This window comes from Gopherus flavomarginatus, chromosome 18, assembly GCF_025201925.1.
Source record: "Gopherus flavomarginatus isolate rGopFla2 chromosome 18, rGopFla2.mat.asm, whole genome shotgun sequence".
NCBI lineage: Eukaryota > Metazoa > Chordata > Testudines > Testudinidae > Gopherus > Gopherus flavomarginatus.
In genome coordinates this window covers 19,970,087-19,994,315 of record NC_066634.1, presented here as the reverse complement: position 1 = coordinate 19,994,315, position 24,229 = coordinate 19,970,087, and the positions used below count along the sequence as shown (strand labels likewise).

At 55.7% G+C, this 24,229-nt stretch overlaps 1 protein-coding gene across 6 annotated transcripts; it reads left to right on the top strand.

The window, feature by feature from the left end:
• Window positions 1-5,086: 5,086 nt before the first annotated feature.
• Window positions 5,087-23,556, top strand: CCDC61 (coiled-coil domain containing 61). 6 transcript variants are annotated; one of them, XM_050928074.1, is made up of 16 exons: window positions 5,092-5,176; window positions 8,151-8,274; window positions 8,417-8,766; window positions 9,562-9,750; window positions 10,059-10,141; window positions 10,504-10,667; window positions 11,490-11,642; window positions 12,371-12,587; window positions 13,605-13,687; window positions 15,677-15,924; window positions 16,617-16,695; window positions 17,215-17,339; window positions 17,635-17,713; window positions 18,728-18,794; window positions 19,730-19,802; window positions 20,434-23,556. In XM_050928074.1, exons 4-16 carry the CDS (start codon window positions 9,603-9,605, stop codon window positions 20,529-20,531), a joined length of 1,617 nt encoding a protein of 538 aa, XP_050784031.1. In that variant the 5' UTR covers window positions 5,092-5,176; window positions 8,151-8,274; window positions 8,417-8,766; window positions 9,562-9,602; the 3' UTR covers window positions 20,532-23,556. The 6 variants fall into 6 exon arrangements, with proteins under 6 accessions (XP_050784028.1, XP_050784034.1, XP_050784031.1 ...); XM_050928072.1 differs by having other exon boundaries at window positions 8,151-8,298; XM_050928071.1 differs by lacking the exon at window positions 8,151-8,274 and having other exon boundaries at window positions 5,087-5,176.
• The last annotated feature ends 673 nt before the right edge of the window (window positions 23,557-24,229 follow it).

Below are 24,229 nucleotides of genomic sequence, written 5' to 3'. Positions count from 1 at the left end.
TGTTCCAGCAACTGCTGGTGTGGTTGATCGGCTTTTCCTCTGCATGGCTCTGGGACAGGGCACCAGGCAAGGATCTCCTTTTGGGTTGGCAATAGAGGTCGAGGAGCTCCCTGTCTGCCAGCTTTCATTCTGGGTGGCGGCTGGGAGGGACATACCCAGACAGACATGCTTGGCCTCCTGCGAAGCTTTCTCAGCCCTGCACTTGGTGGGAAGGGATTTCTGTTTCCATGGCCCACTCCCTCTCGGCCATTCTGCTGAGCCTGCCTGTTTCTCTGCCACTGAGGCAGATTTGAGGGGATCTCAACACCCGTCCTGCTAGAAACCAGCCTGATTCCCCCAAGCAACTGAAGGGACTTGGGCTAGAAGCAGCGTCCCAGCATCCACACACCCAACGCTCTGGCCTGCTATGGGCCCACTATCCTCTTCCTCATCGAGACCCCCTGCAGTCTCCTTTACTGTCCCCCAGCTGTGAGGCTATAAAGCCCGATATGCCCAGAAGACCACAACAGCAGCCCTGGCTCTGCCTCTCTGATCCCTACATGTCCCGGCTGTTCCCCCTCTGCCTTGGTGTGACCCCACTGCCCCAAACTGGCTACTGTTTTCCAAGGGGGTAGAAGGAGCAGGGCTGCTCTGGGGCTGGACAGATGCGCAGAGGATGGCTGCTGAGGGTGGGCAGGAGGGGGAATGCAGAGTGGGGAACCTGCTAGGGAACAGGGTCCCTGGATCCTTTGCACCTCCCAGGGTGATGCAGAGAATATGCCCCAGCAGAGGAGCTGACTGTGTCCTGCAGCAGAGAGCCAGATTGGGGGGGCTGCATGCCTGAGAGGTAAAGATTAAGGGGTGCTGGGGATTCAGCTGGCCCAATAGCAAGAGAGAGGTGTAAGGAGCGGTGAGATCTGAGGCAAGGTCTCTCACCAGAGGCTCTAAAACAAAGTCAGCTGTCATGGGATAAAAGGGAAGGCCCTCTCATGGATCAGTAACTGGTTAAAAGACAGGAACCAAAGGGTAGGAATAAACAGTCAGTTTTCAGACTGGAGAGAGGTAAATAGTGGTGTCCTCCAGGGGACTGTACTGGGCCCAGTCCTATTCAACATATTCATAAAATGACCTGGAAAAAGGGGTAAATAGTGAGATGGCAAAATTTGCAGACGATACAAAACTACTCAAGATAGTTAAGTCCCAGGCAGACTGCGAAGAGCTACAAAAGGATCTCTCAAAACTGGATGACTGGGCAACAAAATGGCAGATGACATTCAAATCCTGATCAATGAGAAGTGATGCACATTGGAAAACATAATCCCAACTCTACATACAAAACGATGGGGTCTGAATGAGCTGTTACCGCTCAAGAAAGATCTTGGCGTCATTGCGGGTAGTTCTCTGAAAACATCCACCCAATGTGCAGCGGCCGTCAAAGAAGCGAACAGAATGTTGCGAACCATTAAAAAAGGGATAGAGAATAAGTCAGAAAAAATATTGTATTGCCTCTGTATACATCCAGGGTACGCCTGCATCTTGAACACTGCGTGCAGCTCTGGTTGCCCCATTTCAAAAAAGAGATATTGAAATTGGAAAAGGTTCAGAAAAGGGCAACAAAAGTGATTAGGAGGATGGAACAGATTCCGTAAGAGGAGAGATTAATAAGACTGGGACTTTTCAGATGGGAAAAGAGACGACTAAGTGGGGGTAAGATAAAGGTCTATAAAATAATGACTGGGGTGGGGAAAGTAAATTAGGAAGTGTTATTTGCTCCTTCTTGTAACACAAGAACTAGGGGACACCCAATGAAATTAATAGGCAGCAGGTTAAAAACCTAACACAAGGAAGTAATTCATCACACAACACCCAGTCAACCTGTGGAACTCCTTGCCAGAGGATGTTGTGAAGATCAAGACTATAATAGGGTTCAAAAAGGAACTAGAGAAGTTCATGGAGGACAGGTCCACCAATGGCTATTAGCCAGGATGGGGAGGGATGGTGTCCCTGGCCTCTGTTTGCCAGAAGCCAGGAATGGGTGACAGGGGATGGATCACTTGATGATTCCCTGTTCTGTTCATTACCTCTGGGGCACCTGGCATTGGCCACTGTCAGAAGACAGGATACTGGGCTAGATGAACCTTTGGTCTGACCCAGTATGGCCGTTCTAATGTTCTTAAGAGAGTGGTGGGGGTTGAGGGGTGACAGGGGTCCCTGCAAAGATGATAGATCCGATCACAATGGGGACAGATCCGAAGCAGCATCCGCCAAGGGAATCAAACCTGAGGTATTTCTCTAGCAAATTGCTTAGATATTGCGCTGGCCACACAGAAGCCAAGACATCCCTGTGTGTGTCAGAGATGCAGGGAATGGGATGGTGGGGGAGGAAAGTGCTGGCTCCCAAGCTTAAGTTCTGCCCAGTCACTCACACAGCACTGATGTGCAGGTGTGCAGGTTTAATCGGCAGCAAAATAGTTAAGAACTGTAACCTGTTTACATCGCAGTCATTAGGTTTCAGGGTCAACAACCCACACATGATTGCTGGGCTGTTCAGAGCTCTGCCAGGGCTCCCGTTTCAGGCTGGCTGCTGACTCAGGCAGAGGCCACTGGATCCATTACACATTTTGAAGTTGGCTTCTTGTAGCCAGGAAGGTGAGAGGCTTGTTACAGTACAGACCCGTTTACACACGAATCCGCTTAAAGCGCAGTTGCGCCATGCCTCCCAGTGCTACCTATTTAACATGCGAGACTCGTTAACATGAGATACAGGAACTTGCTATGTAGTGCTACAGATTTGCTCACTAACTCACTGACACAGAAATCGACAGGAAGTGCGAAGCGGAAATGTGTTGTATGTCTTTATCGACATTTTATTGGTAAAAACGTATCGCATGCTTAGTCAGTGTCACGCTAGAGATATATATAATATATACAGTAGTACTGTAGCTATATAGTAATACAGTACATATACTACATTAGAAAATTTTAACCGTAGGCCTAATATAATAGCAGAAGGCAAGCGTCAGCGTTCCTACACTGGAGAAGAAAAGCTAGCTGCAATAGATCGAGTAAATAGCGGAGAAACCCAGGCCAAAGTTTCAAAAGATATTGGGACTGCCAAATCTACTCTCTGAGGATGGCTAAAAACTCATCTAAACTGAATGGCTTTGTACAAAATATCGATTCTGCCGTGGGGCTTAAGCCAAAACGTGTGCACTACGCAGCAAAGCCCACAACAGACAAAGCCATGCGCACGTGGTTTGCTCAGGAAAGGCTGAAAGGAATGCGGCTAAGTGGGCCAATTCTTCAAGCCCAAGCGACAACATTTGGCAATTTAACTGAGGATGAATCATTCCAAGCCAGCAAGGGGTTTAGAAGTTGTTTTAAAAAGCGTCATGGCACAGCGCAGGTATCGGTTTCTGGAGAAAGCCGGTCAGCCGATGAATCGGCTGTGAATGTGTTTCCCGCCGAGTTAAAATCGATTTTACAAAATGAAGACTACCACGAAGGACAACTTTATAATTGCAATGCAACAGATTTATTTGCAAAACTGATACCTGATAAGACTTAAGCCTTTAATTACGAGACACAGAAAACAGCTGGATTTAAGAAGACAAAAGATCATGTGACTCTTCTTTTCTGTAGTAATAAGAAGAGCAGCCATACCCTTACCCCTCTTCTCACTGGCCGCTTTTGTAACCCTCGCTGCTTTAATCACCTCAGTAGAGCCAAACTGCCCGTAATGTACGCTAACAGCAAAAATGCTTGGATGACGAGACACATTTTTGACGACTGGTTCCACCACAGCCTTGTTCCAGCTGTTCGTAAGCATCTGCGGTCGAAGAAACTCGAAGCCAAAGCACTTTCGCTACTTGACAATTGTCCAGGCCACCCTCCAGCCGAATCACTGGTCTTAAGAGATGGAAAACTTCGAGTGCTATACCTACCATTCAACAAAACATCAAAAATTCAACCTTTAGACCAGGGCATTATTTAGAATTTTAAAAACAATTATCGCCAGGACCTGACTTTGGTGATTGTGTCATGCGCATCGTCAGGCATTTCCAAATTGCTGAACCAGTTAAACGTGAAGGGAATTATTTATTTAGTTAAAAAAACTTGGGATAGAGAAAAACAAAAGTCCACTGAAAACTGCTGGATGAAGGCTCTCGGTGATGCCTCGGCTCAGACTCGGAAAACTCCAGCAGGGGCACTGAGTCAGAGGCAGACTATGAAGGATTTTCGGAAGACGACATCCCACAAACACGCATGCAGATAAAAGAGGATAAAGGAAAACTTCTCTTTCAAATGATAAAAATCTTTAGTTTGGATACACTGCTGGAAATCATTACCGAGTGGCTGGAGATGGATGAAGATTGCTCGACTTCAGGATTTCTATCCAAGGAAGAAATATTAACGGGCTGCGAGACTACTTCGGACCGCGAAAGTGATGGCGAGAATTCTAATAACGCAGGCTTAAATGACAATGACAAGGATGTTGATGTGTGTAAATGGGTCTGTACTGTACTAAAGAAAGCTCAGATCTCTGGGCCACGATGGGGTGACAGGGCTGCCTGGCTTAGCCAGCTCCGTGCTGCCCTGGCCATGGGAATTCCCACTGGGAAACCCCTTCCCCCTAGGATTTGCTAGCTAGGGAGCCATCTCTTACCCTATCGCGCCGCCGAGGCTGATGCTTTGATGCCGCTTTGCTGCTCAGCCCAGGGAGCCAGGACAGGGATTTCCAGGAGCGGCCCGTTGCAGACCTCGAACTCAGGACTCCGCGAACCCCAGCGCCCGCCCGCAGCAAGAAGAGCCACGCCGGGTGCGATGCGGTGAGCAGCCACTAGAGGGCCGCGCTCTGCGGCTTCAGGCTTCTTCTTTCGAGAAGGCGGGGCTACATGGGGATCGACGGCGAAGAACAGCCAATGATCGATCTGAGCTGGATGAAAGAGGCGGGTTCTGAGTAGGCGGGACAGCGAGAGGCGGGACTAGGGCACGGTGGTTGATGGACGGCCTCACAAAACCAGTGGCCGCCCTGGCTTGGGCGAAGGAGGCGGGCCTTACTCGTGACAGACTAAGGCTTCAAGCCAATGGCCCGCCGGCAGCGGTTGGTCGGCAGCCAATGGGAGCGGATCGCGGCGCTACGGGGCAGGGCCCTGTCAGGGGAGGCGGCGGTTGGGCTGAGCCGGCGACCGAGGTGGTGAGTTACCCGGGCCCGCATCGGCCCCTCCCCCATAGCGACCCCCCCTGGGCCCCCTCCCCCCACGGGGAATCCCCTGCCCGTGACCCCCCATAGCGGCCCCCCTGGAACCCCATCCCCCCACGGGGAATCCCCTGGCACGTGACCCCCCATAGCGCGCCCCTCCCCCCACGGGGAATCCCCTGCCCGTGACCCCCCCATAGCGGCCCCCCTGGAACCCCATCCCCCCACGGGGAATCCCCTGGCACGTGACCCCCCATAGCGCGCCCCTCCCCCCACGGGGAATCCCCTGCCCGTGACCCCCCCATAGCGGCCCCCCTGGAACCCCATCCCCACATGGAGACCCCCCTGGCACGTGACTCCCTGGAGCCCCTCCCCCCACGGGGAAATCCCCTGCCCGTGACCCCCCATAGCGCGCCCCTCCCCCCACGGGGAATCCCCTGGCACGTGACCCCCCATAGCGCGCACCTCCCCCCACGGGGAGTCCCCTGGCACGTGACCCCCCCCCATAGCGCTCCCCTCCCCCCACGGGGAATCCCCTGCCCGTGACCCCCCCCATAGCGCTCCCCTCCCCCCACGGGGAATCCCCAGCCCGTGACCCCCCCATAGCGACCCCCCTGGAACCCCATCCCCCCATGGAGACCCCCCTGGCACGTGACCTCCCTCCTGGTCTGTAACCCCCCCAAATCCCCCCCGGAGTTTCCTGCCCTGCTCAAGGGGGGGGAGGCTTTGCTTCTTCCTGACCCCCAGCTAAATCCTCCCCATGGGGTCCCCCATTCCTGCTCCTTCCCTGTGCCCCCCCCGCCATGGGGGTCCCCTCCCCGATACCCCCCATCTCACCCCAGAGTCCCTGTTCCTTACCCAGCACTGCTCCGCCCACCGTGGTACTGGGGTTTGGGGCAGCCAAGGGGGTGTTTTGGGGGGGCTTTGGGGGGTTTGACTACCTGCCCCCACATTTGCCATTGTTGGGGTTCCCCAAGAACTCGATCCGACTCAGGTGCCTTTATTCGCCCTGCTGTAAAGCCCTGCTGAGTGGAGGGGGCGGGTAGTGGTTGCCCCATTGTTACTAACTCTGCTCACACCTGCATTCACAGCGCTACATGGCATCACGCGCTTCGGGATGGGCATGGTTACTTCTGGGGCGCCGGTCCCTGGACAGCCTGCTGTGTCCAGGTATAACATTCCCAGTTCATCTCTTCCATGGGCCCTCGCACCAGGGTGCTCTGGTGTATCTTAGCTAGCACAGAGAACAGGAGTACTTGTGGCACCTTAGAGACTAACACATTTATTTCAGCATGAGCTTTTCGTGAGCTACAGCTCGCTTCTTCGGATGCGTAGAATGGAACACAGACAGGAGATATTTATACATACAGATCCGAAGAAGTGAGCTGTAGCTCACGAAAGCTCATGCTGAAATAAATGTGTTCGTCTCTAAGGTGCCACAAGCACTCCTGTTCTTTTTGCGGATACAGACTAGCACGGCTGCTACTCCGAAACCTGTCATTAGCTAGCACAGACATCCTGACTCCAGCATACTGCTTGTTCAGCCCCTGTTTATACCGTGGCTTTCCATTCACCTTCCCTGTCATGCCCACTAAGAAATGAGCCAGGCCTCCAGCTGCGTGGGTCAGGATGGAGCTGTGTGTGTCTCTCTGACAGGTGGGGGACAGTGCTGCCTGGGGGATCCCCTGTGTGGGCTGGTGGGAGCCAGGAGGCAGCCCTGGAGCAGCAGCTCTGCACTTTCCATAGTGACATTTGCTTCCCTCTACACCTGTTGGCCTCCTCTGCGCAAGCACCCCCCCTGTACCTGGTCTTGAGAGTGGGTGCAGCCATCACGGCTCGACTGGCTTGGATGCAGCCAGCCTGTTCTCAGCTGTGAGACGCTGCAAACAGCTTCCTCCCTGGGTTGTCCTCCTGGGAGCAAAAGCGGCGTGGGGTTGGGAGCCCTGGCCCTTGCTGTACTGGAAGGGTGGATTCTGGTATGGAAAAAGTTGAGAACCTCTGGCTTAGTCCTGTCAGCGCTGCTGCTCCCCCAGGTGGACAGCGGCCCCAGCAAGCACCCAACCACTCCCTCTGCCCTAGAGCAGTGGTTCTCGAACTTTTTTTCATGGACCACTTGAAAATTGCTGAGGGTCTCGGTGGAGTGCTGAATGATCTTCCCAAATGTTGTTTGTACCATTAGCTAATTATTGTAAAGTGCTTTGGATAAAAGTACTATATTTAAAAAAAAAACCTTCAGAATTAACGTGTTTTTGTTCTACAAATAAAAGCACACAACTCATATTTTAATATCAGTAGTCTTAACTTTCTAGTGCGATGGATGTGCCTTTTCTCCCCTGCCACGGCAGCCCCGGAGCTGGGGCTGGGAAGGAGGGGGAGGTCTCACCCTCTCCCCCACCACAGCAGCCCCTGAGCTGGGGCTGGGAAGGAGAGAGGTCTCACCCTTCGTTTTGTTGTGGGTGGCCGCCCAGGCACGCACCTTAGAGGGAACTATCATGGACCACCTGAATGGAGCTTGCGGACCACAGTTTGATAACCTCTGCTATAGAGCATTACGTCAGTGCAGTTGCACCAGGCTGTGTCGCAGGGTGGTTAAGCACTGGAATAAATTGCCTAGGGAGGTTGTGGAATCTCCATCATGGGGGATTTTTAAGAGCAGGTTGGACAAACACCTGTCAGGGATGGTTGAGATAATACTAGTCCTGCCTTGTGTGCAGGGGCCTGGACTAGATGACCTCTCGAGGTCCCTCCCAGTCCTATGATTCTATACTGCCCTTAACGGGAGCTGCAGTACCATTGGTACCACTTCCAAGGCAGGACCAGTGCTGGGAGCTGTAGCACAGTCAGTCAGACAACACAGTTAGAAAAACACCTGGGCCCTGTCTGTGCCACGGCGCTCACCATCAGGGAATTCTGCTCCCCAGTGCACGTGCACCTTGGTTCTAATGTACGCCGTCTCTGCACCTGCTCGTAGGCTTGGCCTGTGCATCCTGCTAGTAAACAGAAAGGACCATTCTGTACATCCAGTGTGACTTCCCCCCGAGCCCCGGCTGGAGCATCACACCCCCAGGAATCTCAGTATCAAGCCCACCATTTCGGTGTGAGCTACAGCCAATCTTTTAGTAAGATACCCACGCTAGATTAAAAGACCCCAAGTGCTGGAGAATCTCCCCTGTCTCTGGGCCCATTGTCTCAGTAATTAGTTAATTTCCTTGTTAAAAAATTGTGCCTTATTTCTAGCCTGAACACGTCCAGCTTCAGCCATTGGATCTCATGCTGCCTTTGTCAACTGGATTAACGAGCTGCCTACTCTCAGAGATCTCCTCCCCTTGGAGCTGCTGACGGCTGGGATCAAATCACCACTTAATCTTGGATTAAATAGATTGAGCTTCCTTCGGGCTTGTCTGCACTTGGAAACTTACTGAAATCCTGATTCTGGAATAGCGACTTTGGTGTAAATCCCTATGTGGACACTCGTATTCTGGAATAAGAGTGGATTAAGCTGTATTGGAATAAGGCATTGTATTTTGGAATAAAAGTGTTGATGCGGAGACTTATATTCAAATAACAACACCAGAATAGCTACTTCGGTGAGTGACCCTGTGTAGAGAAGCCCCTAGTTTCTTGCTATGAGTCAGGTTCCCCAGATCTGGAAACAGTCCAGCAGCTCTCTTCTGAACCCTCTCCAATTTGGGAGCGTCCTTTTGGTCTCACTAAAGCCAAAGATGTGACCTAGAGACTCTGCACCTTGCTATTCCCCTGCTTACACCTCCAAGGATAACAGTCACCTTGTTAGCGGAGTAGGCTGTACACGCCCAGTGACAGGACAATCTGGGGCTCCTGTGTGTTGTCTGAACAGACCGAGTCTATGCGGAAACGCTCTGGATCTGAGAGATGGAATTCCCCAACATGGGGTACTCTGCCAAGGGTGGCTGGAGCGAGTCCTGAACTAACAGAGGAGGGGGACAGGCACATGTGTTCAGCAGGCCCAGCTAGGCCTGAAATCTGATCAGTTCCGACAGATTAGTGTAACTTGCAGTGTGGTGCTGAACGGGCTGCTGCCCCTCAGTCCCAACCCTGTTCCCTGACACAGTTGCGGCTATCCCCGGCCCCCAGCTCTGCCAATGCCCCTCAGGCCCAGCCTGCAACCACCTGTGCCCCAAGCCCTGGGCCTCCTCCACACACAGCTCTCCCGTGCCCTTCAATCCTGACCCACATTCCCCCCTACTGTCCCAGTCCTGGGCTCCCTACGTTCCCAGTGCCCCTCAATCCTGACCCCCACTCTGCTCATGCTTCTCATTCCCGTCCCACAGCCCCCTGCCATCCTAGTCCCCGGCTCCTGAGTGTCAATCCCAATTCCTGTGAACTCCCATCTCCTGCTGCAGGGTTGCCTGGGAACGCAGGGCCAGAGCACTGAGGGCTCACCATGGCTAAGCTGCAGGGGCTTCAGGCTGACTACATCTTCCGCGGCACGGAGCACGTTGTGAGGATGACCGTGAGCGGGAGCGTCCTGGAGGTGGAAGTGGAGGACCGGCTCACCACCGATCAGTGGAGAGGAGAGTTTGATGCTGCCTGTGAGTGTCCTGCCAACCGCATTACGTGGGTCACCTCCCCTGTAAGGGCTGTATCAGCTGTGGGAAAGAGCAACGGGGTTTGGGAGTTCAGGTCTGCTGGGTTCTATCCCCAGCTGTGGGAGCAGTGTCATAGCTAGTGGTTAGAGTAGCGGGGCTAGGAATGCAGGACACCTGGGTTCCATCCCTAGCTGTGGGAAGGGAGTGGTGGCTAGTGGTTAGAGCAGGTGGGCTGGGAGTCCCAAACTCCTGCGGGGAGCTGAGTCTGACCCTGCCTGACCAGGGTCTCTCCTTCTTTCGTTTGCTCCCAGTTATTGAAGATTTAACTCACAAGACGGGGAACTTCAAGCAATTTGGGATCTTCTGCAGCATGCTGGAGTCTGCCCTGAGCCAGGTGAGGCCTGCAGAGCTCACAGGTAACAGTGCAGCCAGGCAAATGCACCTGGCAATGGCAGAAGGGGCTCTGGGCTGCTGTGGGTCTCACTGGACAGCTCGCTAGGAGCCCAAGGGTCGCCCCTGTTCTGTGGAAAAATGGAGCTGGCTGTAACCGCCAGCTGCCTCGCAATTCCCTACATGTGGTGCTCCATCCCGCTGGACTGCTGTCACTTACTTTAGTGCAGAGTGGCATGCTGGGAGCTGTAGTCTTTAGGGGCAGCCCCAACACCAGCCACATGCTATCACCTCCTCCCTCCCTGTGGAGTGCTGCGCGAAGGGCTGGGCTGGTGCGTCCCTCTGAGTCAGCGCGTCTCCCCGCAGAGCAGCGAGTCGGTCACCTTGGACCTCCTCACCTACACTGACCTGGAGGCGCTGAGGAGCCGGAAGATTGGGTTGGGCCCAAGGCACACGCCCTCTGCCTCCAAGTCCTCACTGCTGAGTTCCAAGCGCTACCTCATCCTCATCTACTCCGTCGAGTTTGACAGGTAAGGGCAGCTCGGCGCAGGGGGTGGACTAGGAAGACGACAGCAGCTCGGGGGGCGTGGTGGATAATCAGCTGAAGCCATCTCTCAGTGCAACACCATGGCCAAAAGGGGTAACGCAGTCCTGGGCTACATGAACCGGGGATCTTATGTAGTAGCAGAGAGGTTATTTTCCCTCTGGATTTAGCTCTGATGCGACCGCTGCTGGGATCCTGTGTCCCTCTCTGGTGTCCACAACTCGAGAAGGATGTTGGTAAATCGAGAGAGGTCAGAGAAGAGCTGCAAGAATGATTGATGGCTTAGAAACCCTGCCTTATAATGAGAGAATCCAGGAGCTGCATCTGTTTAGCCTAACAAAGAGAAGGTTAATGGTGACTTGATCTCAGTCTTATAAGTACCTACCTGGGGAACAGGTCTTTGCTCAGGACTCTTCACGATAGCAGACAGAGGGCTTACGCGATTCCGCGGCTGGAAGCTGAAGCTAGACAAATTTAGGCTGGAAATGAGGCTCGAACCATTAACAGTAATTAGCCATTGGAACAACTTTGCAAGGGTCATATTGGATTCTCCATCACGACTGGGTGTTTGTCAGAGAGATCTGCTGTAGCTCAAAGCAGAATTAATTCAGGGCAGGTCTCTGGCTCGGTTATCCAGGGGGTCAGACTAGATGATCACAATGGTCCCTTCTGCTATTAATCTAATTAATTCCAGCTATTAATCTAACTGGAGAGGAGGGGTGATATAGGGGGATGTGTAGACATGTGACTGTAGCAACCTCAGAGCATGTGCTGATTCCAGCTGCCCCTGTCTCTTGCTTTTGCACAGGATCCACTACCCCCTCCCGCTGCCCTACGTGGGCAAGCCAGACCCGGTAGCGCTGCAGAAGGTCATCAGGGAGCTGAAGGAGGAGCTGGCCGTGCTGAAGGCCAAACCAGGCAGGGATTTCCGGGATGCGGAGATCCGCCGGCTGCGGGATGAGTGAGTGAGGGGAGGGGCTGGGGGATGGGCGCCTCGGCGTTGAGCTGATTCCTCCCCCCACGCTGTCTCAAGCACCTGCGGACTACATGGGGTGCAGTCAGCTGTCCCAGCCGATCCACTAATTAAAATAATAATAATAATAATAAAAAAGTATATGGAGATATACCTGTCTCATAGAGCTGGAAGGGACCTTGAAAGGTCATGGAGTTCAGCCCCCTGCCTTCACAGCAGGACCAAGTACTGATTTTTGCCCCAGATATCTAAATGGCCCCTCAAAGATTGAAGTCACAATCCTGGGTTTAGCAGGCCAATGCTCAAACCACTGAGCTATTGCTCCCCTCAGATAAGAATACCCGCTCAATGCTTCAGACTGACCCTAAGGGAGGAGAGAGATCTGGGTATTACCACAGAGGGCCTGGGAGCCAGGACTCCTGGGTTCTGTTCTGGGCTGTGCCGCTGACTCACTGGGTGACCTGGAGTAAACCACATCTCTCTGTGACTCAGTTTCCCCTCTGTAAAACGGGGCTTATCGTCTCATCCCAGCGAGTCTAAGTGTGAATTAATGTTCGTCCAGTGCTCTGAGGTCTGCTGCCATAAGGGGATTCACCATAGCAGTATGTCACAGCGCCTCCTACTGGCCCTGCTGATCCCTCGCAGCCTTCTCTGCCTCTCCGTTGTGAGTCACTGTGCCCCCTAAACCCTGCCTGTGCGTGTCTCTGCCTCCCCAGGCTGGCCCAGGTGCTGGAGGAGAAGCAAGAGGTGGAGTCAGCCCTGCTCGGGCTGCAGGAGGAGCTGAAACTGTGCAGCAAGAGCAGCGCCGGGAAAGAGGTGAAGATCCTGAAAAAGATTGTGCAGAGCCTGGAGGAGGAGCTGCTGAAGGAGCGAAGCAAACACCAGCGAGCAGCCAGCAAGCGCCTGCAGGAGAACCGGCAGCTGGCTGACGAGGTGGGGTAGTGAACCCCCTGGCTGGGCCCTGGCACCAGCGTAACCCCCCTCCCTCCCCGTCAGGTGATGGTGTAACAGTCTTGCCCAGGTAGGGCCCACACCCAGCCTGGCGCTGGTGTAACAGCCTCCCCACATGCCTCCTGGTGTGACAACCCCTTTTCTCTTCCTCCGGCCCGTCCCCCAGTGCTGGTGTGACATCACCCCCCATAGACCAGAAGTCAGGACTCCAGATTCCTCAGTTGTGGCACTAGAGCTTCCTAAAGGCAAAGCTCTGAAGGAGAGACGAACCTTAGTGGAAGCAGCATGGGAGGGGAGTGGGATCTAGTGGTCAGAGCAGGGAGGCAGGGAATTAGGCCTCCTGGGTCCAAGCTCCAGCTCCGGGAGGGAAGGGGGGTTAGAGCAGGGGGGCTGGGAGCTAGGGCTCCTGGGTTCTAAACCTGACTCTGCCACTGACTCATTCTGTGACCTTAGGCAAGTTGCTACCACTCTCAATGCCTCGGTTATTTTTTTTACAGTGCAAATATTTGTAATAAAAAATAATATTGAGTGAGCACTTTGTATTCTGTGTTGTAACTGAAATCTATATATTTGAAAGTGTAGAAAACAGCCACAGATATTTAAATAAGTGTTATTCTATTATTGTTTACCAGTGGGATTAAAACTGCGATTAATTTTTGTAATCGTTTGACAGCCCCAGTAATAATTGTTACCCTGAGATCTTACACAGCACCATACACCCAAAGATCCCAAAGCCCTTGGCTCTCTGTACAGGGCTCACTTGCCCACCACTGAAATGCAGCCACCTCTGGGGTGGAACATGGCAGCTGTTTAACACAACACCATGGCACCCCAGTTCAGGTCAGGAAGTGAAGGGGAATGTTGCTGGCAGTTATGTAGCCCTGCCCAGATTCCATGGTCTGGCTTGGCTGCAAGACTGTCTGCTGGGTCGATTTCCTGGGCCCATTCCAGAGCATGTCCAGCAGCTGAAGCAATGAGATTTCTTCCCCTTCCTTGCAGCTGGCAGAGGTGAAAGCATCGGAGAGGAGCCTCCGTGTCCGAGTGAAGAGTCTGACCAATGAGCTGGCCTTATACAAGAAAGGGTGAGTGACACCAGCTGCTCTAGGCTGGATCAGTACTCTAGGCGGGGTTGAAGCAGATGTTTTTCGTTCACCTGTCTAAGGATCCCAGCCCCTCTGTTGACACTCGAGCCCAGGTTTTGCCCATTGGTCTTTAAATACTGGTCCCCTGGTATTGGCCAATAGTTGATACTACAGAGGAAGGATCGAATCCCCCATAATGCATCTGGCTACTTGGGTGATGCTGGAAGATTCCTTCCTGCACTCTGCAGGGATTGTAATATGTCCTGACGCATGAGATCTGGTAGGGGACAGGGTAAGGAGGATGGTGGACATCAGTCCTTACCCACGGCCATCTTGAAGGGTCACTGGGGCTTCTGCAGGGCAGAGCCAGCCCTGGTGGCTGCATCTTTTTGATGGCACCTAGGGACACAGAATGTAGGTCACGCTTGTGAGCTGGGGGATTGTGTCCTGGAAAGCAGTCACTCTGAATAGCATCAAGGGGCCATGGTGGGAACCAGCTAACCAGGAGCTCTCAGGGCGATGCCGGGCGTTCTAGTGTCCGCACATCCAAAAGGATGCTGCAAAATTAGACAGGATTCGGAAAGAGCCTTGAAAACGAGCCAAGGGCTGGGAAACCTGCCTGTGAGCATGAGACAGAAGGTGCTGGATCTGTTTAGTTTATCCCCGAAATGGTTCAGAGGTGACGCCACCCCGGTTTGTCAGCACCTCCCTGGGTAGATGTGATAAGCCGCTGGGGTTCCCAGAGCTGTGAGTTACTGTGTTATCCCTCTTGGCCTCTGCAAGTGGGAGTTTTGCTGCTGCTAAACTGTGTTCGCCCCCTGGCATGCTGGCATGTCTGCCCTGCCAGCAAACTCACCAAGGCTCTGCCAGTGAACCCCTATTCCCAGGTTCCTCAGAGCCGTCTCTCTGCAACACCCCCTTTCCTCCTTACTGCTATGCTCACAAAACCTTACACAGCCGCTTGTTACCTTACTGGGGTTAGCAAACCTGCTGTTTCAATCCAAGCTCTGAGCTGGGTTATGGGAAAAGTAAAACAGGTGTATTAAGAAAAGGAATCAGTGATACCAAGTATAAGGCAAAGACACAAATGGTTCCAAACAAACAGAAGTAAAAATTCGCTTCTAAGACATCAGTCTAACTTAAGCAACTAGAGTCCTTTGTTCTCAAAGTTTTCTCACCCGTCTTCCTTCAGCCTGGCTGCCCAGGTACTCTCCCGCTCTTGTGAGAGCCCAGGAACCCTCGGGAACATGCTCGTCGCAGAGTAAGCCCAGACACCATGTCTCTGCTGGGGCATAGATGCCAGGCTGGCTTCTCCCTACTCGTGAGCTTTGTTTACCTTACGTGTATATGAACGTGTGTTGCCTCTGCCTGGCCACCAGGCTAGTCAGATGAGCAAATGCACGTTCCTTTGTCTAGGGCAGATTGGGCTTACGCATTGCTCGCCAAACACATGTTCGGAACGTTGTGCTAATGCACCTTGATAACCCTTCGTGCCCCCACCACACGCTGGTTTTGGGACCAGCGTGTTACCAGCTTGGGCATGATACCTCCCATGGCACCAGTTGGATACAGATCATCTGGTCTGGGCAGTGAGTTCGTCAGGGCTAACGAGAGCTGCCGGCACGGAGCAGTGAACCTGTGGCACAGGGGGACTTTCTGAGAGCGGAGGCTCTTCAGTCCAGCAGACAAAGGCAGAACAAGATCAGTGGCTGGCGCTGAAGCTAGACAGATTCAGGCTTGAAATAAGGCGCCAGGGAATTGACCATTGGAACGACTGAGCCAGTGTTAGGGATAGGGAGTGCTCCAGGGCTCGGAGTCTTTCACTAACATTAGATATCTCTGCTCTAGCTTGACACTCAGCTCTGGGCTGGATGCAGGGATATCTGGGGGGATTCTGTGGCCAGTGTGATGCAGGAGGCCAGATTGGATGACCCGAACGGGCCTGTCCTTCACGTCTAGGACTCTGACTGCTCCCTCCTGTTTTTCCAGGCGCTTGACCCCCACCGGCCCATCCCCTCAGAACCGATCGGCGTCCTCCCGTGGCTTCAGTCACGCTGCCCCAGGCCGGAGCAGCGCTGCGGCCATGGCCCGACAGGAGCGGTGCTCCACCTCCGGGGAGCGCTCCAACTCCCGGGAGCGTGGCAGGACCTGGCCGGTGAACCGTCCACGCTCCACGTCCAGAGAAGGGCGCGGCGGGAGCCAGACCCGCCTCCCTCGCCAGTCACCATCACCCACAGGTGAGGGGGTAGGAGAGGAGCCATTGGGCGGGTCCCCTGCCCAGATCACAGGGCCTGGGGACCTTAGGTTGAGCACTGTGGGAGTGGCCTATCCCCCACAGTGATGTCTCCGGGCGAGATGAGAACCTTGGTCACATGCAGTGATGTGGGGGAGGTAGCAATCCCCCTCCCCACTGCTCCAGTCCCTGCGGCTGAATCCTGAACAGTTTGTCAGGGCAGGGAAGGGTCTACCCTGCCCTTCTGCTCCAGGTGGCTGGTTCAGAGCCAGATCTTGCTGTGATGACCAACGTTCTGGGCCTTGGTCCCCAGTGTGAGATGAGGTTTGGGGGCCTGGGGCCTCAGTCCAGCTCCTAGCCAGCCGGGGTGGGGTCCACCTCACGCAGCCCCCGGTCAGCAGCCTCAGCCAAGAGCTGAATAGACCAGGGGGACCAAACTCCAGTCTTGTCCCGTCAAGGTGGGGAGGGGATGTTGTTGAGGAGGGATTGGGGGGCTTGCCCCGCTGTTGCCCGTGCTGTGCCCATTCTGGGAATGGAGACCATCCGTCCCCAGGGCTCTTGTTTCCTCACACTGCACTGTAGGGTGATCAGATCACAGGTGTGGCAGCAGCACCTCTACCCACCCCCCCATCTTGGTCCCAGGTGTGGCAGCAGCAACCCCACCTTTGACCCCACTGCCTGTCTCCCCTTTCCCAGGCACCCGGCCGCCACGCTTTGACCCCACAGCCTTTGTGAAGGCCAAAGAGCGGAAGCAGAAGGAGGCTGAACTGAAAAAGTAAGTCCCTCCCCCCACCCCCCGAAGATCAGGGTGTCCCTGGGGGATGTACAGGGCCACGTGTTTCCACCTCTAGCCGCCGCGTTCAGTGGCCCCTGTGCTGCCTGGGAAGCGGACTCTTGCCGGTGCTCTGGTGGGCACTGTCCCCTCAATCTGAGCCCTTCCGCCATCCTTGGGGAGGGCAGGGTGCTGGAGCCACAAGGGTTAATCAGAAGGCATTGACACAGCTCCAGTGGCAGGTGACATCTGAAACTCACCAAGATCTTGGAGCCCCAGGGCCCATTTACGGATTCCGGCTTGTTTAGCAAGGGCGGGGTCGTCAGCCTCGGGGTCCTAGTCCTCTGCTTCCCTCTGGTCCCCCTGTGATTTCCCTTCCCTTCCTGCCACGAGTTGCGTGTCTGCTGCCGCGCTGCACCCAAGAGGTGGCTGCATTTCAGGGGCAGGCAGCCTGTTTTGGCAAGGAAGCTTCGGGTCGCGAGATGCCTGCTTCTGTGCATAACCCTCTTCCCTTGGGCGCAGCCAGCGACGGGTCCGGCGGGGCGCGGGTGATGCACCGCCAGGCAGCTGGGGCTGCTCCAACTCCCGGGGCCTGGCAGCCTTCAATGGAGACAGCCTGGGCAGGAGTCGCGGACGCAGCTCGTCGGGTACGTGCGGGGACCGGGGCTGTCTCCAGGGTGGGGTACTGCGCTGAGCTTGCCGCTGCCTGGGAGCTCCATGGCCACATCCCCCACCCCCTGGGCCATCCCTTCTCCGGGGACCAGCTGATCAAGGCTGGAGCAGGTGTTGGGAGAGTCCGTGCCTAGAGGGGGCCTGCCCCAGTGAGGTCATTGGAGGAATGCGGTGGTTTGTGTGTGGGAGGGTTTGAGGGGCAGGGGCGCTGGCTTTGGGGACCCCCCCGCCCAGGACTGAGTTCCCCTTTACTGTCTCTCACTCCCACAGTGGAGAGCTTCCGCAGCCGGCGCTCTTCAGCAAGCTCAGGCAGCGAGGCGGATGATTACTCCGAGCCAGTACCCCTAAGGTAACGAAATCACAATCTGCTACTGGGACGGGGGAGCAGGGGGGCTGGGAGCCAGGACGCCTGGGTTCTCTCCCTGCCTCTGCGAGAGGAGTGGTATCTAGTGGTTAGAGCAGGGGAGGCTGGGAGCCAGGACGCCTGGGTTCTCTCTCTGCCTCTGCGAGGGGAGTGGTATCTAGTAGTTAGAGCAGGGAGGCTGGGAGCCAGGATGCCTGGGTTCTCTTTCTGCCTCTGGGAGGAGAGTGGTATCTAGTGGTTAGAGCGGGGGTGGGGCTGGGAGCCAGGATGCCTGGGTTCTCTCTCTGCCTCTGGGAGGGGAGTGGGATCTAGTAGTTAGAGCAGGGGGCCTGGGAGCCAGGACGCCTGGGTTCTCTCCCTGCCTCTGGGAGGGGAGTGGGATCTCATGGTTAGAGCAGGAGGCTGGGAGCCAGGACTCCTGGATTCTCTCCCAGGCTCTGGGAGGGGAGTGGGATCTAGTGATTAGAGCGAGGGGGCTGGTAGCCAGGACACGTGGGTTCTCTCCCTTGCTTCCACAAGTCATTTTGACCCAACTTTTGAGACGTGATCTCTGATTTGGGGCCTGATTATTGGAGGGTTGAGCAGTCACAGCTCCCATTGCCTCTGGCTGGAGCGTGTTCCACTCAACACTTGTGCACGCCACGCTCAGGGCGCCGAGGGTGGGCACCCGCAGCTGGAGACCTCTCTCGGAAGCTGGGCCCGTCCTCTGTGCGCGAGGCCTTCCTGGGGGGTGGGCGCTGGTGGCTGTGGGGACTCCTGAGATGCCAGAGACTAGAGATTGATGCTGGGGGCATGGGAGCTGGTTTACCCCGGAGCTGCCATGGTGGGGCCCTGGTGCCGCATAGAGAGGTTTCTGAGCGGCAGTGCTCCCAGGACAAGTGCCTGGCCTCTCCAGCACAGTGCACCCCTGCTAGCCATGGGAGCGGGGATCCGAGCCTGCAGGGCGCTAACTGGCGGAGCACTGCGCCATCACACTGCCTTGTTCCCTCTCTCCGTCAGGGGCAGGCGGCGAGCACCCAGAGGTAGGAAGCCCTTGAGTTCCTCCTCCTGGAACGGCCCCAGCGGGGTAAGTGGTTCTTTGTCAGGGCGCCTCTCAACTAGCCTGGGTGGGAGGTTAGCTGGGGCCCCGGGGGACACAGGCTCTGTTGTGCTGCCCTGAGTGCTGCAGCTGGGGATCAGGGAGGGGGCCATGTTGCAGCCGGGGGGGGCCCTCTGGGCAGCAGGCATAGTGCTCCAGATCCCTGTGTGCGTCACGTGAAGGTGGCTGCCCCCAGGGCTGGCGTGGCCTGTTCTCTGTGGGGGCAAAGCCCATGCTGGAGCCCTTGAATCTCTTCCTGCTGAGAGCCACTGGCTGAGGATATAATTCCTCACTGCTCCCTGGAGTGCTTCAGCTAGAGGGGGGCCACGTGAAGACAAAGGTTCCCTTCCCCTCCTGCAGGGGGTCAGCTCAGTGCTCCAAGTCGCCCCTGGCTGGGAGAGGCTGGGGCCGTGGTGGGCACCAGGGTCTCCCACCCCACCCAGCTGCCTCAAGGCAGCACCCCTGCCTTCAGTGCTAAATGACCTGGAGTACATCCGAGAGCACAGGGCGAATCCGGGAACTGGAGACCGAGGGGAAGGGGAGGGGCTGTGATGGGAGTGGGGTCTAGTGGTTAGAGCACGGGTTGGGTGCCTGGACTCCTGGGTTCCCTCCCTAGCTCTGGGAGGGGAGTGGGGTCGAGTGGTTAGAGCAGGGGGGCTGGGAGCCAGGACAGCTGGCGCCTGTTCCCACCTCTGCCGCTGACTTGGTGTGGTCCGGAACCCAGGTGTCCCGTTTTCCCTGCACCCTGGGGCTAAGTGTGTCAGCAGGGAACAGGACTCTGTCCCTGTCAGCTTGGTTTCATCTCCGATAGCCCTGGTAATTGCTGGCTGAAGTGTGGCGCTGGCTGGGACGGGGACAAGCTGGGGGGACCCAGCTGGGCAGCCCAGAGGAGATGACCCTGCAGCTTTCTCCTCTCCCTGCAGGCCCCTCGAGTGGATGCCGGGCGCAGGAAACGCCTGGCCAGCACCCCCACCGCGACCAAGCGAGCGGATAAAGGTGAGCTGGTTAGGAAGAGGGCTGTGCTGCAGTGTGGGCCCAGCAGGGGGCGCTCTCCCCTTGCAGCCTGTGCTGACCCCAGTGCCCTTCGTGGCACTAGCAGTTGCTGCTGTCTTCTGAATTACTCATTTCGCTCCGTTTGTCCCCATCATGGTTACTGAGGCCTCCTGCCCTTTTCCCATGAGCCAGGCTCCTAACCCCCGTGTGCTGCCAAATTCCATTTGCCCTGGAGCTTCGCTGGACGAGCTACTTTCACTGCCACCCCCGATATAAGCAGCTGCCACACTCCACCCCAGAGCTGGCTGCATTTCAGCCCCTTGCAAATCCTCCTGGAGCAGCCCAAGGTCTCTGCAGATTATGGTTTCTTCGATCCCTGCACATGTGCCCTCTCTCCTCCCTCCTCCCCCCCACCCCCTCGCCCAACCTCTCCTCCCTCAGAAGTTCCCTCTCCATACTCGGCTCCCCTCCGCCCGGCCTTGAGCCTGATCCTGCTCACAGGGCTGCAGAGAGATTCCCTGTTGAGCAGTTCCCCATTCCTGTGGCTGTGGCACTCGTGGGACCAGGGACTAGAGTGCGGGGCTGGGCTGGCGATCGCAGGGCCAAGCCAACGAATACTCGTCTCCTCTGACAGAGAACCTGTACGATGAGCCGTCGGCCGACCTGTCCGAGATCGACGCCCGGCTGCAGGCGCTGCAGGAGTACATGAACAACCTGGACACCAGGACGTAGCCAGTGGAGTCTGGGAGCGGGAGGGCAGGCACGTGGCCGAGGCTCAGAGCCCTCCCTGCTGCTCCCATGGGGCCGAGCCAGGACTTCTCTCTCCCACAGGGACCCTTTGCCCTGCTGTCTCTGGGCTCTGCTCCAGGCTGGACAAGAGAAGATTAGCAAGGTGGATCTTTGGGAGAGGGGGCTCAGGATTTTAGTCCCCTCTCCCCCCCCAGCTTGTTCCCATCATAAATCCCCACCCCCACAGGCTGGACAGAAGGCAGGTGGCTTTGTAGTTGTACCCAAGTAGCCCAGGAGCAAAGGATCATGGGACATTTCCTCCTGGGAGTGACTCCCTTCACATTGGTGGCAGCTAGGGGGCGCCTGCCCCACTGTGGCTTGTGGATTTCTGACCCCTTGGGGAAGGGGGGGAGGCCACTGTGGAGTGGAGGGTCCTATGGAGAACTCTGAGCTCAACAGGCTGATGGGACCATCTTCCACCCCTCTCCCCCCCCGCCCCCGTTTAGCTCCGTTTTAGCAGCCTGATGCTGCAGCCTTAGCAGGAGCCGTGGCATTGAAGGAGACAGGCAGCAGGGCAATGGAGGTGTTTTACCCCCTGGGCCGGCCTTGGCCTCTCAATGCTGACAGCGCCGAGCTGGGATAAGAGGATCCTCCGGGCCTCTTTGACCTGCCCTTGGGCTGCTGGAATCCCTGGGTGGATCCCAGCCCTTCACAGCTGCAGCCTCAGCCTTGGAGCCTGACCACCCCCCACGGGCAGCTTCCCGGCTGTTCCAGCCTCAGAGCAGAGCCCCCAGGAGGCTGGAGTCCTGCAATCAGTGGGGGGAAAAGGGGGCAGCCTCTTAACATGGAGGCCAAGCCAGCTCGAGACGGGGGCAGCACTTACCTGCTTCTGGGCTACCCCAGAAGCTGTGGCCCGGTCTGATCTTGCCAAGCCCTCGCCCTGCACCGGCTGCTCCCAGCTAACCACGTCCCACCGAGGCAGCCGAGAGGGGAGACGCCTTGCAGCCAGTTTGCCTGCCTAGGCGGGCAGGCTGCCCTGCGCTCAGGCCCCTGGTCAGAGCACCCAGGAGAGACACAGCAGGGAAAGGCACGAGCCTCCGGCTCTTTGAGCGGGTCGTCCCTGGAGGCAGTGAAACGTGCAAGCTGTTCAGTCTCTGGCCGTTCCAGTGGCTTGAACTGCTTTTAATGCTGGTGCGTGAAATCTCCCGCGTCTCAGCGGCTGGGGGAGTGTCCCTTGTGCTCCCCCTCATCTGGGTTCATGGCAGCACACGGGGCTTCGGGAGACCTTTGGCCGTTGGTCCCTCAGCTGCTCTAAACCCCCAGCCTGTTGATGGGCCTGGAGGAGCCTCAGCCCGGCTCAGCACTGGGCATTCAGCTGTTAGAGCTAAAAGCCCCATGCCCAGAGTCTGCCTCAGCAGCCCTGTCTGCTATGGGATCTGGTCCCTTCGCTCCAAGGTCAAGCCAGTAGCTGCATCCACAGTTAATCTAGCCATGCTGGCCCCTGAGCGGTATCTGGTTCCTTTCAGTGTCCCAGTGGGCGGCAGGTGTTTGTGCTGTGATCCTGTGTGTGCCCCATCCCCACACGTGCTGTTGCTCTGTTGTGTTGTGTGATGATCCCTATTGTAAATAAACATTTCTAACTTCCTGCCGGCTGCCGATCCCCTCCCATGCCTCTGCTCCACCCTGTGCCAGCGATAATGGGGATGGAACTTGGCTCATGCCACCAAAGCCCTGTCCCTTGAGCCAAAGCAGAATCGCCTTCAGCTGGGAACAGTAGAGGGGATATGACACACAGAAAGCTAGTTCGTGTTCCGCTGAAGCATCTGCAGAGAATGTGAGGGCTAGTGAAAGTTAAAGGCCTGGAGCCCAAAGCACAGTGAGCCTTCAGCCTGTCTCAGCCTGTCCTGTGGGGGTGTGAATCAGCCCCCCAGGGCTGTGGTTTTGTGACAGGGGTGCAGGCTTTGAACGACCATTCTCTTGCGTGGCTCCATGTTACTGAGAAACCTCCCGCCTAGCGAGACACCAAAGAGGCTTGATCTATTTAGTTTAGCCAAGGGAAGGGTTGGAGGTGACTTGGTTTCCCAGTTTGTCTGCACTCTATGGGGAGGAGATTTCTGAGAGTAGACGGCTCCTCAACCCAGTGGACAAAGGCAAAATGGGATCCAATGATGGGAGCTGTCATAAGACAAATTCAGAGGGGAAATCTTTAATAACAAGGGTGATTAACCATTGGAGCAATTCCTCCAGGGGGAGAGGGAATTTCTCCATCACTTGGATTCTCTCCATCGTGACTGAACGTCTGAAGCTCTGCCCTAGCTCGACCACCAGCTATGGGCTGGCTGCTGGAATGGCTAAGTTGGGGTTCTCCGGCCTGGGGTCTGCAGGAGCTCAGACTGGGTGATCACCGGGTTTCTTTCTGACCGGAGTCTATGTCCTCCTATATTTCAGATACCACAAAGCAGCAGCGGCTAGAGATGGCCAGGCTGAGCTGGGCCGGGATTGAGAAGGCAGCGGGGTGGGGCTGCAGCCTCGCTGGTGAATGTAGGGTAGCCTTGTCCTTCCCTGGGTGCATTAACACCACACTCCCGGCTAGACACACGCAGCCTGACCCATCCCAGCGACCTCTCCTGGGTGCCAGCGGAGTGGGGGTGATCCGCTTCTGAGGCGCTGCAGTGACTGGCTTTAGTACTTTGCCCTCTAGGCTCTTCCCTCAGGGTGGGCTTCACCCTCTGCCCAGCGCATCCCTGAGACGGCCACTTCTCTAGGATCTGCATGGCTTCCCTCCTGTATTAGCTGCCGCCAGTGGAGGCAGCTGCTAACAGCTTGGCTTTGTTGCTGGAGAGCAGGAAGAGATGTGGTTAGAATCAGGAGAGAAGAGTCCCACAGGCCATGCTCTCAGCTCTGGGCGGGAAACAGGTCTGTGCTGGGGAAATGTGCGAGGTTTCAGAAATGTTTCCCTGTCTCAAATCAGGAAGAGAAGTCGACGTTTTGGAAAATGTTGCCAAATAAAAAATTCCGTTCAGGTTAAGCAACATGTTGATCATTTAATTACTTGGAAAATGATTTGTCCTTACCCATGCTACAGGACTCTACGTTTGCAAGATGCTTCCCAGACACTGGTTAATCCCCACAACCGCTGTGTTGGGGTGGCACTTCACAGACAGAGAGGCGAGGATGGCCCTGGTTTAGATTTTTTCTGATAAATTAACTTAAATGCAAAGTTAGTTTGAACCGAAAAAAGGAACTTTTTGCCAGGAGAACGCTGCTGTGGGGTGCTCTGAGAATTGTGAAGTATTTGTCCAAAAAAGTTTGGAGACAAAATTAGTCATAACTGGAGACACCGAGATTGGGGGCGTACAGAGTCGTTTAAAGGTAAAGATCTCTCTCTCCTTGCACAATGCAGGGCGTCAGCCCCTGTCCCTGGACCAGTTACTAACCAGGGTGATTCCATCCTACCTCTTTAAACTCCCCTTGCAGCTTTAGATCTGGTATTCTTCACTTCCTGTCCTAAACTGCTGTGTCATGTGCTTGTTACATACCTACCTTGTCCCCCCCGTAGAGTTGGCTGCATTTTGGTGTTGAGTCGCAGTGACTCCTGATTACTGAAGGCCGCACAGACAGGAGATTTTGCAAAGCCTTTTCTAAGACAAGGTACTAAGTGAAGGGGCTGTGGGAGCAGAGTGTTGGGGCTGTAAGGCCTG